This window comes from Paramisgurnus dabryanus, chromosome 13 (genome assembly GCF_030506205.2).
Source record: "Paramisgurnus dabryanus chromosome 13, PD_genome_1.1, whole genome shotgun sequence".
NCBI classification, from domain to species: Eukaryota; Metazoa; Chordata; class Actinopteri; order Cypriniformes; family Cobitidae; genus Paramisgurnus; species Paramisgurnus dabryanus.
In genome coordinates, this window is record NC_133349.1 from 16,585,578 (window position 1) to 16,602,098 (window position 16,521).

Consider the following 16,521-nt stretch of genomic DNA (forward strand, 5'->3'; position numbering starts at 1 on the left):
TTCCTTTTTTCTTTCTTTCCAAACAACACATGCATATCCAAGCCATGTGTTTGTGCTTTGTGTGAATGTGGATCAGATTAACTGAAAATACATTTTAGTGTGTAATCATCTGGAAGCCATTATTCATGTGTGTCATTAGAAACGCACACACATACTCGTGAGAGACATGCAGAGTGTGGCCCAAGGTGCAAGTAGGTACAAGCAGGAGTAATTATAAATGACAAAGATATAAATCCTGTATTACCAGCTCTGAACTACACTTATTTGTGTGGTGGGTGTAACAAGCAGTTATGTGATGTGATCTATGGCTAACCCTGCAGTGACCGCAGACACTAAGGTCTGAGCCTTGGTACAGACGTCCTGATGTGGTGCTTGGCTTTAGTGATTTAATACCACAATCAAAATTTTGCAAATCATCAAAGGTGTGCAGTGAGAAATATACGCTCTTCCATTCAGGATTTTGGCAAAGATAGTTTTGGCACGGCACATTAAAAATAATGACGTAGTGTAATGTTCCAGTTAAGCATTTGGAAGTCTGTCAAACCTTTACCGAACTTACAAATGAAAAAAATATTTAAATAAAATGCTTTCCTTTTGAGAACAGATAAACGGCTGTTCAAGGATGAAGTGTGGAACAAAATGTGTTAGACACTTGGCAAGATGGTAACGGTTATTTTACTCTTATGCAACAAATTTCCAGGAAAGCTTTGACCTCAAAAAGCACAGGAGGTTAACTCGAGCAAACACTGTGCCTTTAAGCAGACGTACACAAAGTTACAGCCAATCTGGAGTTTCCCACATTGAACTTTATCCACCATTGCCAAAACAACCCAGCTCTTCACAAATCAAAACCCCCACCGAGCTGTGGGCAGGTCAGGAGCTCGTGAATAAATTCCTCTTACACACATGTGCAAACAGACTCAAACAGGCGAGTAACAGACTCACAACAACACATATGCCAGCAGATAGAAAACTGCAGATCTAAAGAAGACCAAAAACTCATTTTGATGATCACAAAACTTTGCTAAACTTTCTTATGACGATATGACGACAATTACTGGCGAAAATAATTCTGCACTTACATAAAAATATTCAACTTTTTTTCAACAGTCTGGATCTGATTTAACAAAGGGAGACTGGTGGGTTTTTTTTTCAGAAATTCCTGAAAACAACGTTTTTGCATTTGTGCCCGTGAGTATTCATGAGTTCTTATGACTAGACTTTGTTTTATTGTTTTTTAATGATCTTTTTCTTCTAATTTTCCTTTCTTTTTCCATATTCTATAAGCAGTGTATTTCTCAACATTTCAGTCTTTCGAAAGGACAAATAATAACCCATGAATTAACTTGTGCAGTCAGATATACTGTGTGAAGGCCATAATTACAGTTCATTACAACATCACTGCCTGCGGTGCCAAAAAAAGAAAAGAAAAACAAGAATTTCAATCATTCAAGCAGAAATGCAATCATCTACAGCCACAGAGCTCTAAGATATTAATAAAACTGGTATATAAATTTTATAGGCATTAAAATGTTAACATTTTACATTAATGTAAATTAATTAGTTTTAAATGACTTAATGCATTCATTACCAGCAGCAAAATTTAGAATTTTTTACACTTTAAAATCTGGGTTAATGTTCATAATTCATTAAAATACATTGACAATTTATGTTTTTATGCATGTGAAGAATGTTCATATAGAAATTAACATGAACTGTTAAAGTGACACTTTGTAGTTTTTCAGCATTCATAATATATTTTCAAGAGCCTTGTGATGGTACATTACTTAAAATAGGTTGAATGACATGTCCACCATAGCCTGACGATGTCTGTATCGCTTTTACTCGTACTTTTAAACTTGGGGTTTCGGGTAGTAACCCGAGCACAAAACAAAAAACTACAAAAATCTGCTTTACGGCATATGTCACTTTCTCAACTTCCTCAAATGCGGACGTGAGAGCGCAACTATTTATTTTCCTGATGTCTTTGTCATGGCCGAAGCAGCAACTAAGAAAAAGAAACCCAAGGTTTTGTCGGAGGAGACCAGAAAGAGAAAAGAGGAGAGTGACAGAATAAAAAGAAGGACGAGGATAGATATTGGGCCAGCGTTCGCTCGCTGGCGTGAACTAAAGAAGGAGGAGGGCTTTCTGACCAATGCTGAGTTGATCGTCATGCTTTTGTACTAGTAAGTAATGTTATAATGTTTGCATATATAAGTCCTGTCTGGCGCCCAAACACTCTTTTTTACACAAATTTTACTGGAAGCTACTTGGAGAGTTTAGAGAGAGACTTATATCACGTGACATTGTGGCATTGTGGTGGCTTCATGGACCTACGACACGGGCGACCCAGGTTCTATTCCCCTTTAGAGCAATATTTGTTTAAAATATAAACTTTAACCAAGCGACCACCGTTACAACCAGCTTGTAAACGTGAGCTACGTGATTTTCTTGGCGTTTGATGAAAATAAAACCCATGAAATTATATTATATGACACATGACATGCTGGAAGGCACACTTTGTGACCTAAAGAGTTTTCTTCTTTTCCTTTGCGACAGTGCTGCGGCGCTTGTGGCCTCTAGGGGCGCTAGACGTGAAAAATACATGTCTAGCATCCCCAGTGGCCAAAAAGTTCCATGGTGTGCCTTTAAGTAAACTGTTATAATGTAACATGCTGCCTTTCTTTTTTCTTTTTAGAAATGAAGTCAGATTCAGTTGCAATGGTGACACCACCATCAAAGTCACATAACCAGGAGACACAGGAGACAGTGTGCATCTTTGGGACCGGTGACTTTGGTCGTTCATTAGGGCTTCGTTTGCTCCAATCGGGGTACAATGTTGTGTACGGATCCCGAGATCCTAAAAACTCTCTGTTGCTGCCTAAGGGTTCAAAGGTCATGTCTCATGCAGATGCAGCTCATGAAGCGCAGGTGATATTTGTGGCTGTACAGAGGGAGCACTATGGATTTTTGAGCTCAATGGCTTCTGATCTCACGGAAAAGGTGCTGGTGGACATCAGCAATAATCTCAAGAGCGGCACGTACAGAGAATCCAACGCAGAATACCTGAGCACGTTGGTTCCAGGGGCAACTGTGGTCAAAGCCTTCAATACCATTTCAGCCTGGGCACTGCAGTCTGGAGGACTGGATGCCAACAGACAGGTAATGCACAGTTTATGCACTCAGAAATTTTTTTAATTTGACTCAACAATGGGTTAAACAAACCAACATTTTGGGTTGAAACAACCCAGCATAGGTTAAATTTACAACAGAACAGTTTGGGTTCGTTCATTTCTGACCCAATGCTGCAGGGTTAAAATGCTGGGTTATTTTATCCCTGCAGCATTGGGTCAGAAAGGAACAACCCCAACTCATTGGGTTGTAAATTTAACCTATGCTGGGTTGTTTTAACCTATTGTTGAGTCAAATTAGGGCTGCGTGATAAATTGAATTGTCATGCGCATCTCATCAGTAAAGCCGCTTCCTTGATATGTGGTGAATCATTGCATTGCATATAGTCAATGCATTTACTACACAAAGGCGTAGTTCAATGACAATTTTGCATTAATTATTGCGGATGTATCGTATGCGAAATGTATGCAATAAGGCCCAGCTTGTCAGGGAACTACGGCTTTGTGTAGTAAATGCTGCTCCATATAAAAGCAGGTTATGGCAATTTACTACAAATGGTTATGTTTTTAATATTTAGGAACAATATAAAAAAATCTGATATAAATTAACCCAAAGGCGGGGTCGTCACTTTTGGGTAAAAATAACCCAGCATTTTGTAGATTGTGCTTTTATACATGCAATCCAGTTTGGCTACACTCCAGTCTACTGTACAATCCAACCTACATTTTAATAAAATAGCTGAAAAGAGTAAAGTGGTGCAGAATTACTAAAACCAATGGTAACCGTATCTACCACAACATTTTGCAATTTTGTTAATCATTTAAGCAACAAGGGTCAAAGTACAGCAACGCTGTTTTGAACAGAGAACAGTTTAAAATTTAATGAATCAAGTTGCAGTGCAAAAAGCTTTAGGTAACAGTTCACAAAAAAGCGAATTTTTTCTCATAATTTCCTCAACCTCATCCCAAAGATTCCTTTCTTCAGCCAAACACAGTTAAAGTTATATTGAACAATATCCTGGCTCTTTATTCTTAGCATTGTAAAAGCACATGCATTTATCATTATATAATCCAAATGATAACATTGCATTAATATGTCTTCTAAAACCAAAACTATGTTTGTGAGAGAAAACAAGTCATATTTTGTGCTTATTTAGCAACTTATATGTTATCATGTAGGTGAAGAATCATGGCAGCACAATATGGCGGCACAAATAGCATCAAGTCTTATTTGGTATTTGCATGTCTTGTTACTAGACTCGTTGTCATATATGCTTGTTTTGTCATGTGACACGAGAGAACCAATGAGATTCAATGTGCCATCATATTGTGCTGCCATAATTATAGTTCTTCACATACATTAATATAACGTACTGTTCATCGAATAAGCTCAAAACATAAAACGTAATACATGACAATATTGCTGTTTATTGCCTGTGTAGTTGTTTTCAAGTTAAGTAGAGGTTTTTGTATGAAACTCATAGGGTGGTTGAGAAATTGGCCAGATGGGATTATTATCATCGTCATCTCTATGTTCTCTGTCACATTTACGTGTGTATGACAGTATGTGTTTACATAAAAATGAGCAGTCACGTCTAGCCAAGTAAGTGGTGTATTTGTCATTTCGTTTTGATTACAATTTCTTGTTTTTTCGTGAAGGCCACCTGTGAAAACAAATTATAACGTCCAGGCTTAAACTACACGCTGCTGTGAAGTAAATTCAAGTTCCCACACTATATTTAAATGCTGTACTTTGAAAGTAATGTTTTGTAAAACGCTTACTTGGTCAATAAAAAATGGCATCTTGTTAGAATAAGTCGAAAAATCAATCTGCCTAGCTTTTTGCAAGAGTAGCCTATTGTTTGTTATTGGCAAAGCTGACATTAACACTTTAGGAAGACAGTGAAGGAAATTGAGATTTATTAGTAGCCAGAAAATAACACTATAGTCTGCACAAGAAATACAAGACATACATGCTAAATACAGGTATAATTTGCAAACAAGGCACATCATTTACACAACTTATAAACAAGAGTACACATAATTATAGTGATATCTATATCCACAGCGATCATAAAACGTGTTTATTTTTAAAGGTCACCTAATATGGCAGTTTTTCAAGATGAAATATTAGTCTCAGTGTCCCCAGAATGTGCCAGTTCCAAATACCCTATAGAGCATTTATTATATCATGTTGAAAAGACAAATTTTTGGCTGTGCAGATTTTGTGCTGTTTTTTGTATGTCTCTTTAAATGCAAATGAGTATCTGTTTCCCTACCAGAAAACATGCACTGTCTTTAATAAACAATCACCTTATTTCATTGTTCTTAATTAATATATGGTTATGAATTATGCAAAGACGATTTCAAAATGACCTAACTGTTGTTTCTGTACGCTTGTGGGTGGGGCTTGTGCAAAGTGATGTCAGTTTGTTAAGAAAATGTCAACACCTTGTCCTGTGTTTTACGAGATTTCAAAAAAAAGGAATGGGCAGATTTTTTGTACACACATAGGTGACACACAATTATGTTCAAACAACACCTTACAGTGAATTTGAAACCAGAACTTATTGTATTAGAAAACAAAATCCAATTCTAATGAAATTACAAAAAAAGTTTTACTTTGGATAAACGTGTACATTTCCACATGATATGATACACCAGAAGTTATTTAATTTATTTTTAATTCTACACTAGGACATACTATATTACTTTTTGTCATTTTCTAAGGTGCTTGTTTGTGGAGATCGTGCTGATGCTAAACAACTGGTGGTGGACATTGCCCAGGGTCTTGGTTTCACTGTCCTGGATAAAGGTTCTCTAAGAGCAGCTGCTGAGCTGGAAGATCTGCCTTTGCAACTCTTCCCACTCTGGAGACTTCCTCTCTGGATCGCCATGGGTCTAACCGCTTTGATTTTTTTCTACGCACTCACAAGAATTGTCATCTACGAGCGCGTCACCAACGGCAAAGACATCGCCTTTCGTATTATGATCTCGTTAGCCAATAAGGCCTTTCCGACTGTCGCCTTGGTGATGCTGGCCCTGTGTTACCTGCCAGGCGCCTTGGCTGGATTCCTGCAGCTTTATAACGGCACAAAGTACCGGCGCTTCCCTGATTGGCTGGATCGATGGATGCTGTGCAGGAAGCAACTGGGACTCATAGCTCTGGCCTTTGCTTTTCTGCATGTTATCTACACCTTAGTTATTCCCATCAGATATTATGTACGCTACAGGATAAATGTCTACACTATATCACTGGTGAGTTTTAACACTTTTTTAAATCTTAAGGCATGCTTGTGCTAACATAGGTCCCCAAGTTAGTTAGGCCTTTAAAGAAACAGTTCACCCAAGAAATAAATCATGTAACTATTTATTCACCATAATGCCATTGCAAGCCTGTGAGATTTCCCATGGAACACAAAAGGAGAAATGTCTCGCTTCTGTTTCATATGACAGATAATAATGACTGTGTCTAGCAAGCATTATAAATGTCATCCATATGACGTCTGTGCCGCCTTCTGAACGCATACAATACACTCTCAGAAGAAAAGGTATAAAGGCGGTCACTGGGATGGAAGCTTTTAAAAAGGTCCTAATATGTACCATTTTGGTACAGATATGTAGTTTCCAGGTAACAGTATGTATCTTTAAAGTACCAATATGAACCTTTAAGGTACCAATATGCACCTTTAAGGATCATGACATTGACACTCCACTTTTTTTGAAAATATGCTCATTTTCCAGCTCCCATAGAGTTAAACATTTGTTTTTTACCATTTTGGAATCCATTCAGCCGATCTCCGGGTTTGGCGGTACCACTTTTAGCATAGCATAATCCACTTAATCTGATTAGACCATTAGCATCGCGCCCGAAAATGGACCCCTGCTATAACCAAGGGGACTATAGGCGCTGCGTAATATCATTGTGCCTTCTGTAGCCATGGTACGGCAGCAAAGTCCTTGATTATTGCGCCAGAATGAGAGTATAGTTCCTAGCAATATTGGCCTAGAAAATCGCAACTTTTAATTTTCTGTCGGTCTTAGTTCACGATGCGACTACAGAAGAGTCAAGTTTTAAATAGGAAAAATATTGAAACTCTTTGGTTATTTTTAAGCGTGATGCTAATGGTCTAATCAGATTCAATGGAATATGCTAAGGTATGCTAAAAGTGCTACCGCCAGACCTGGAGATCGGCTGAATGGATTCCAAAACTGTAAAAATCTAATATTTTACTCTTGGAGAGCTGGAAAATGACAAATTAAAAAAAAAAGTGAAGTGTCCCCTTAACTTTAAATGTGTTTTTTGTCGAATTTGTAACTTGATAGACATGAACTTTACATGGAACCAAGCTGTGTGAAAATCTTTTATTGCTTCATGGAGAAAATAACAACATACCGGTTTAAAATAATGGTTTATTTAATAATTTATTAGGGTTACTTAAATTTTTTTTTTTTTTTTTTTTTTGTAAACTTTGCTTTTGAAAAGTTACTGGAAACACTGGTTCACACATCATTAGGCACAAATAGTAAACACACAGAAAAAAGTGACTAAAACTGATGAAAAAATGATATTTTTGTTCGTTTTGCAGATTAAAAATAATGTATCCTATGATTTTGATAACACGGCAGCCTGGCGTCATGATTCCTACTATTCCATGGGAATTCTTGGATTTGGGCTATTTGTCCTGTTAGGAATTACATCCCTTCCATCTGTGAGCAACTCCCTAAACTGGAGGGAGTTCAGATTTGTACAGGTAATGCATTTACAGTCTATGATAACGTGTCAGTTGTATAGGTCTATAATCACATTACAGATCACAGCAAGAAACTCGGTTTTTAAAATTACTGTATTTTAACAATTTAAGAAACACTAATGCTCACAATACTGTTAATATGACTCTCTCTCCTCACAGTCTAAACTGGGCTACATTACCCTGCTTCTCTGCACCCTCCACACATTTCTGTACGGCTGGGACAAATTTCTGAAACCTTCATCATACAAGTGGGGGATGCCCCCTGTGTACATGCTGTCTCTGGTGGTCCCCTGCGTGGTTCTGATACTAAAACTCATCCTGATCACTCCGTGCATGGACCACAAAGTCACTCGCATACGACAAGGGTGGGAACGACAGAACAAGACTTTAGCAAAGACCAGCCAACCGCTAATGGCCTAGTGGCGGTTGAAAAATAGTAAGGTTTAGTTTGAGTGTCGCCTGTTGCATTAAAACAGGTAGCAATTCATCTTTTCCACAATCAGAACTGGAGAGGGCTTTGCTCCTCAATGCTCTTAAGCTTGCTGCAGACATTTTCAATTACAGTTAACAGTCTCTTTGGAGCTGCACTGATTATTATCTCACATTAATCCATATAGCCAACAAAAAAAAGAGTTTATTCTTGAGCTATGTTAAGTAACTTGCAAATGCATAAATATTTTATAACCGTAGATTCGTATCATATTACATCTCATAATAACCCATATCATCTCTGTTCATGTTAGAAATGTTCTCTCCTCTTTAAAGAACACAAAGTTAGCCGACGTGGGGATTTCTTTAGCCCACATTTATTAGAGCACACTTCTTTGTACGGTGTAAAGCTCTTTAACTTGTCTTTTATTACCTGTTCCTCTGAGCTATTTCCTCTCAAGAGCCTCCCAGTGGGCTTTTCCCTTTAGATATTATCGATCCGAAACTGAGCAGCAACTTCCTTCTTGATCTGTTTCTGGCTTTCCTGTCTGCAGGAAAGCTCATCGTTCTCTCTCTTGTGAAGTATAAAGGACCTGTCAATCACGTCTGGATTCAGGTGCCTTGACTGGTGGATGGGTCTTTCTGTATAGTGCTTTTATGAAGAATTGCCACCTGCCGAACAGAAATAGCGTGGCACATTATGTGCTGGATGTTACTGAAAGCAATGCTGAAGAAAACTAATAACTTCACTTATTCCCAACACAAAGCATTGAGCGAGTTTAAAATATTGGATACGATTGTGATGTTATTTTTGTATTACTTGACATTAAATATGAAGCATCAGATGCAATAAAGACTTTTCATATCATTCTGACATTTATATTTGCTTTTAGATTTGACCATAATAATTCATACGGATGGATGTTTGGAAGGGCACAGCAACCACTGGCAGTGCACTTTATTGATTTATTGTGTATATAAAGCAACGGTCTTATTGTGTACACATATATTTGTGCATTAAAGCGTTGTGAAATATTTAGCAAGTGCATTATTATTTATCAAAGCTTTATATTGAAATGGTGTGATTATGTTATGCTATTTACCAACTGCTGAATGTTTCCTCGTTTACAATAATCTGAATTTGCCAGACCATTTTCTGCACACATAAGAACACAATGTACACAATTCTTAGTGAATGAGCCCCATTGTGTTTTAGTTTCTAATCCAGCTCAAACAACATTAAATAGCTATCTAAGGTCTGACATTTAAAACAGATTCAGAGTTTAATTATTAATAAAATTCCATTATCATTACCATTCTAATATGAGTTTAATTATTAAAGCAAAATCGTTAACCTACCATTAAGATCTTTATTAGATACTTTGGTTAATGATCTTGCAGGATATAAGTTTGAAAAAATACCAACAATCTTAATTACACCTATTTTGTTGACCCAATAACCAAAGTATCTGATAAATATATTAAAGGGATCATTTACCCCAAAATAAAAATTATGTCATTATTTACTCATTTACCATCATTAGTCAAATTTCTTCTTTTGTATTCAACATAATTAAGAAACTCATATAGATTTATAACAACATGAGGATAAATGATTCAGCATGAGAAAATGATGACAGACTTTTCATTTTTGGGTGAACTACAGTACCACCTTTATTGTGGCTTAATAAATATATACAGTATGGAAAATGAGGACCAACCCATAAATATTTTTGTCCTGACCTTAAGTGAATTATAGTGAATGTATTCTTCAAAGACACAAGAATCACAAAAGCAGATGTTTTATCTCATTGACCTGAGTCTCTGTCCAGGGCAGTAAAACCAACACTTGAGCTTTGTTTAACCATTGATAGTTTCCAGTCACATGACCCACCAGGGGAGATGGAGGGTAACAAAGGGGCAGTTTACATTGGGATCTCCATAGAAAGGCAGCAGAAGCTGATCATTTTCCATCTGTTTCAAGCCACAAATATTTAAAAACACCTCTCATCAGAAGAAAAATGAACTAGGGCTGTGACAATACATCGCGTTCCCCATTAAAAAGACCTGCCTGAAATCGATTCTGAATCGCAAGGCTCCGATTCTGTGTTTCATGCACAGCTTGTGCGTGTACTACGGCTCTGTGATCAGTAGAAAGTCCTTATCAATCTAAAATCACTATGAGCTTAAAGGACAAGTTCGGTATTTTACACTTAAAGCCCTGTTTTCAGATTGTTTATGATGAAATAGAACGGTTTTGACTGAAATTTCGACATATGCGGCTGCCCTGAGAATTTTTGGATGTTTGTTTTTTTCACCTCACACCTCTACAATGGGTTTAATGGTGCACTGGAACAATCCTTCCTAAACTGCATTAAACTTTCATTTACAAAGACGTGAAACTCACCGAGTGGTCAGGGGTGTTCACTGATATGCTTACACAAAAATCGCTGCAAAAGATGCTTTCCAACAGCGGTTTTAGCATTCGTTGTTAACTTGTGGACCTATTTTTCCAAACGCCTGACACCAGTATATTCTTCCGCTTAGAGCTTGAATAATAGACACTCCAGCCCAGGTGGTGGCGCTAATCCGCCATTGCCAATTGCAAGAATAGAAACAAAGTTCCCGGCGCGGAGTAATACCGTACCTCAGTGGTTCCCAAACTTTTTCAGCGTGCGGCCCCCCTTGTGTACGGTGCATTCCTTCGTGGCCCCCCAAAGAAAATTTGTGACAAAAAACTGTTCTAAAACTCAACATTTTAATGAAAAAAAAACATTAAATTATACAAAATGTAGTGCTTTTGGTTAGTAGCCTTATTTTTTTGTAGATTTAATTACACAGAATTCATGATAAATTAATGTATTTCTTAAAATGTCATAAAACTGGGGCCCCCCTGGCACCATCTCGCGGCCCCCCTGGGGGCCCCGGCCCCCAGTTTGAAAACCACTGCCGTACCTCACAGGACATCTAATACAAGTCAATGGAGTTGGCAAAAACTACGATAAAACCTGTTGGAATGCGTATTTTGCAGCGATTTTTGTGTGGGCATATCAGTGAACACCCCTGACCACTCGGTGAGTTTCACGTCTTTGTAAACGAAAGTTTAATGCATTTTAGGAAGGATTGTTCCAGTGCACCATTAAACCCATTGTAAAGGTGGGAGGTGTAGCCGCATATGAGTAGTAAATATAGGCTACATACTGTCACATAAAAATGATTGATGGTGACCTTTGACCTCAGGGGAGGGGTGACCTTTTGACCTGCGAGGGAGGGGCTAACCTTTTGACCTGCGAGGGAGGGGTTGACCTTTGACCGGACCACCCACGTCGTGAACCTTTGACCTCCGGGGAGGGGCTAACCTTTGACCGGACCACCCACGTCGTGAACTTTTGACCGGAACTCCCATGTCGTGAACTTTTGACCGGACCTCCCACGTCGTGAACTTTTGAACCGATCGCCCACGCTGCTCTGAACTTTTGAACCGACCGCCCACGTAGCATTGAACTTTTAACCGGACCGCCCACGTCGCGTTGAACTTTTAACCGGACCGCCCACGTCACGTTGACATGTTTACGTCCGGGGTTATCTCCGGGGCATGTTAAATCATGTCCTCCTACGATAAAACAATAAAAACAGTGTTTACACAAGCGGTCTTCATTAAAACACATTCCATGCTCCCATCATAATTTATATAAGGTGGGGACCAATATGTATAATAAAAGCCAGGGAAATCACAGTTACGAAAATCACAAACATGGATAGCCCATGCAGCTTGTGCGATACTCCGGTGAGTGAATGGCAAAATAGCGTGGACCATCTCACTATGCCCCCGAAAAAAATAAAAACTTAAACTTTTAACATGCGCCATTTCGGAATGCGTGACATCATTATAAGCTGCCTCTCTACAAATTATTTTGATCAGGGGATGAATAGTTTCATTAAACACAAATTTTTATGTGAAATTATCAAAGAAATTAAGTGCTCTTTCTTTTCTTTTTAACGTCATCCTGGCTTCTAAGGTTATATTTATGGTGAAAATAAACTGTAATTAAATAAATTAAGACTAGAAAATATGTTTAAATTTAACTTCCTCTAAAAATCTTAGCACTAAGCACGGATTCGAATGATTAAAAAACCATTTCAATAGTACCAACAGAATAAAAAAGGTTTCTCACAGCAGCAGATGAAATACATTCTACAAGAATAATGAACAATGAATTCTGTCAAGATGATGATTTTGGTGGATTTTCTCTAGAGAGTAAACATTTATGTGTAATTTTTAAATATCCTATTCAGCATTTTGTATAGATGACCTGATTTTCAAAACAAAAATTATGTTTTTTCAAATAAACTGTTCAATACACAGATATGGTCTTCTGCCACTTACACAGATCGTAGTCCTTAAAGTTGCATTCCTGAGAGATGCTTCCACTCTGAATCGTAAATCGTTATGGCAGTGCCCGGGTGAGGACCGAGATATTTTGTTTATGGACTAGTAAAGCATGTCCAGTCCTCCTGCGATAGCAGGACTGTGTTTATACAAGGGGCCTGCATTATTGCAAATTGCGTTGCTTTCATCATACTAATAAGTACAGCATAAGTAAAGACAAAAAGATACATATTACAAAACATTACCCGTCTAAAAACTGAGACTTTTAACTTTAGGTTATTAGTATATTAGGTTTAGTATAGTTTTCAGACTTTCAGAAAGAACTCATCAACTTAAAGAATAAAGCACTTATCAATTACATTTATTTTAATCTCAAAAACACATTTTCGTCTAGTATTTATTATTGCACCTGAAATACAAGTACCTGAGACATGCTCACACTCCTTAGCCAAAACACTAAAACTTTTAGTGCTTTTGTATTTAATATAATATTTAATAATATTTGACAAATTACCCCATACAAGACAAACAAATTAGATGCATTCAATGAACACAACATACACAATCTTACTTCATTATGTGCTTTGATCCCCTCATGCCTCTGTCTCTGCTGTTCTCAGTTAGTAATGTCTATAAGACAGAAGTTAAAAATCAAACTACTTACACATTTAAATTTAAAGTCTATTAAACTCACACTACTCTTTACCCAGAATAACATGTACTACTTTCGTGGTGACAAAGCGAGGTACATGATTTCTTCAATTTATAAAGTAAACTTTTTATTGTAAAATAGTCAAATAAAAGAGTAAGACTAAAGACATAGGCTAACTGATGATCCTTACATATGAAATACCCGCACAAAATCATCTAGGTATATTCTTAAAGCGACGTTGGTTTTGTTACACCATAATATAAGAAAAATAAATCAGTAAAGATTCACTTTGCTATCATTTTCAACTAATGTTGATTTATTGTGTTGTACTCAAAACATCTGAACTTCAGTCAGCTTTTTGGGGGGCTGAGCATTAATTTACTTTTTAAAGATTCCAACATCTAGTTGATTTTTAACCTTTACCTATACATGTTGCTTGGTTCACTGTAAACCCGGCATGCTTACCGTTATGTTTACCTTTAAATGACAGAGAATATAATAGCACTTACCCCATAAAAACAAAAAATGTCATCACAGAAAACAGTAACAAACCATCTGATAAATCGAGTGTTGTAGAACAACGAGTGAAATCTATGTGTTAGTTCAGATTAAAAATACCTCGCTTTATTATATACAGCTCCACAAGGCAAAACAAAGATCTCACGTAGTCCATCATGTTACACCGGCAGTTTGATTATTGTGACCACCGTGTCCTTTAGTGCACTAGGGGCATTATGGGAAATGTAGTCATTTTCACAAGGCGAATAGAACGCTGTATTTGTTAAAGGTGCATTGTGTTACTTTTAAAAAAGACAAAAATGCTAAATAATATACATAACTATATAATCAGTGGTGTATAAGGACCTTACATAATGAACTGAATTGTTTTTATTACCTAAGAACGAGCAATTTTCATGGAAGTCACCGTCATATACAGTAGCCCTAATCGTACAAACTGCTCTACAGAGCATGCTTCTTCCCTACGTTGTCTCAGACGATGACATGTTTGTCGTGCGACAGCTACCATATGGGTTTTAAAATTGAAGTCTTTTGCAATTTACAATCTCACCACTAGATACCGCTAAATTCTACACACACCACCACGTTTCCAAGATGCATTACGATCTAAGCCATCGCACTGGGAGAGAGAGTACATAGTGAGACATATTATTTACAATTTTATTTGTTGTTGTTGACACAATTTAATGTAAAGTGGAAGATCTTATTAATTTATAAAAAATAACAGCTTAAAGATAACTATTAGGACTGAAACTAAAAACCAGCGTATTAGCTGTGTACATCGTGAAACTGATTTTATTTAATGTGTTTTACAAGTTAAGAAAAATTGAAGCGTTTCACATAGGAAGCAAGAAATCCTTTTCCTACGGGTGCATAGAGCGGAGAGGATGATATAGAAAATACCGGGAAAGACCTTTCCCACTGACACTTTAATATTCTATAGCTTCATAACTCACACCGATGACTATGTGATGAGGGGCGTGTGAATTGCTGTGTTTAGAGGGGACGGGTCAGGATTTTTAGGTTACAAATCAGAGCCTGAAACTTGGAGCTCTCACTACTCAGACGACACTCTGGCATGTTCGTTTAGCGGCAAATTTGAAGGCTACTTTCAGGAATTCTCCATTAAATTGTTTAAAGCAAAGTTTTTAACACGGCATAGCTCAACTGTGCAGGATTCAAGGAGTTGCAGACGCTATTTTTGAGGACGGTGCAAGCACGACCGAAAGCTTAACAAAATCAGGGAGAGACTTGTGGACGTACATTGTGTAAAGTTGACGCTGCGGATTCTTGAAAAGAGAGCACAAATGTCACTTGAGCGTGATCACAAACGCAAGACGGCGCACGTGTGCGGTCCTCCAGTTTTTAAAGAAATACTTTCAGAACACTGCAGGAGTGAGCTTGTTAATCTTTTTTATGCTGTAATATCTGCAAATGCTGATGTGTGCTTGCCGCAAAATTACTGCGAAACTGATGCCGAGCGTGTAACCAACCTCAAGAAAAAAACTGATGTCGTGAAAAGTCTGGACAAGTCTTTTGATAAGAAGGTTCAAGTGTCTGTTAACGCAGATGAACCGATCAATGTGTTCATCAAAAAAGCTCTAGATGCTTTGTACGAATGTGGCGATGAGGAGTTTGAAATTGCTAACATCCTCCACATGTCTGCATATGTAATAGATGTATGTGTTGCCGTAGCGACAAAGAAGGACCAAACCAATGTGCGTGAAATTGTTGAAGTTGCTGCTGACTTTATGATCGACAAGGGTCTTGGCGCATGCATACACTTTCTATTGTATCTAGACAACATCATAACCTTTGGTGATGATTGAAAACAATGCGAGTTCCTGGGACACCTCGTACACCTGAAAACACATTCACTTTTTTTTAACGACCTACCTTTAAACATGGCCTTTTAATTTTTCTTCACCTTCTTTCCATCTATAGGCTGTTTATTTGATAAGTACTGGTTTCAGCTTTTAGAAAGTTCGTGATAAACGTTTGTGTGTAATGTTCCCGCTTCATTCGGTCATTTGGACAAGTAGAAATCTTGTTCATAAAAAAAAAAGCGTGACACTTTTTATGTAAAAATAAAAGTGACTTGCATCAGTATGAAAAGCTAAATCCCCATGCATGACCTGACACAAATTTGGTGATTGTGTTATTTAGTGATTTTTACATAGACACGTCAGTTACTTTGCATAAACTATATAACTCTATGAAACTTGTGCTTCAATAACTGAATCATCATTTCAAAACTTATCAGGACCATTTTAAGCACATTACAACATACATTCATTTATTTACCATTCGTAAAACATGCGTAGTTGCAACACTACCATTCAGTTAGACTTTACATTTCTAGACTGTGTTTTTTTCTCAAAGGTTGCTTATATTTACAGACAACACACTACACCCAAGTGTATCTTAACAATGGCAAACAGGAATAACAACGTTTGCAAACAAGTGTAGTTAAGCACTTTGATTTTTGACATAATTTACAGAAAGCAACAGTGAATCATCAAAACGTTGCTAGTTTTTAAGTTTCCGAAAGTATAGATTTTTTACCTATCACACTGGTCCTCGCAAACAAACCAGGAACGTTATTCATCTGAACACTTTCACCAAACCTATGTCTTTGCTGTTTTT

At 37.4% G+C, this 16,521-nt stretch overlaps 1 protein-coding gene across 2 annotated transcripts; it reads left to right on the plus strand.

The window, feature by feature from the left end:
• Positions 1-904: 904 nt before the first annotated feature.
• Positions 905-9,353, plus strand: steap4 (STEAP family member 4). Of its 2 annotated transcripts, XM_065245502.2 has the most exons (6): positions 905-1,191; positions 2,006-2,186; positions 2,699-3,162; positions 5,862-6,389; positions 7,721-7,885; positions 8,045-9,353. In XM_065245502.2, exons 3-6 carry the CDS (start codon positions 2,701-2,703, stop codon positions 8,303-8,305), a joined length of 1,416 nt encoding a protein of 471 aa, XP_065101574.1. In that variant the 5' UTR covers positions 905-1,191; positions 2,006-2,186; positions 2,699-2,700; the 3' UTR covers positions 8,306-9,353. The 2 variants fall into 2 exon arrangements, with proteins under 2 accessions (XP_065101574.1, XP_065101573.1); XM_065245501.2 differs by lacking the exon at positions 2,006-2,186.
• Positions 9,354-16,521: the final 7,168 nt, after the last annotated feature.

Coding starts and splice junctions, on each gene's coding strand:
- steap4 (XM_065245502.2), top strand. CDS start 2,701: ATGAAGTCAGATTCAGTTGCAATGGTGACACCACCATCAAAGTCACAT. Junction 3,163..5,861: donor GACTGGATGCCAACAGACAG/GTAATGCACAGT, acceptor TCATTTTCTAAG/GTGCTTGTTTGTGGAGATCG. Junction 6,390..7,720: donor ATGTCTACACTATATCACTG/GTGAGTTTTAAC, acceptor TTCGTTTTGCAG/ATTAAAAATAATGTATCCTA.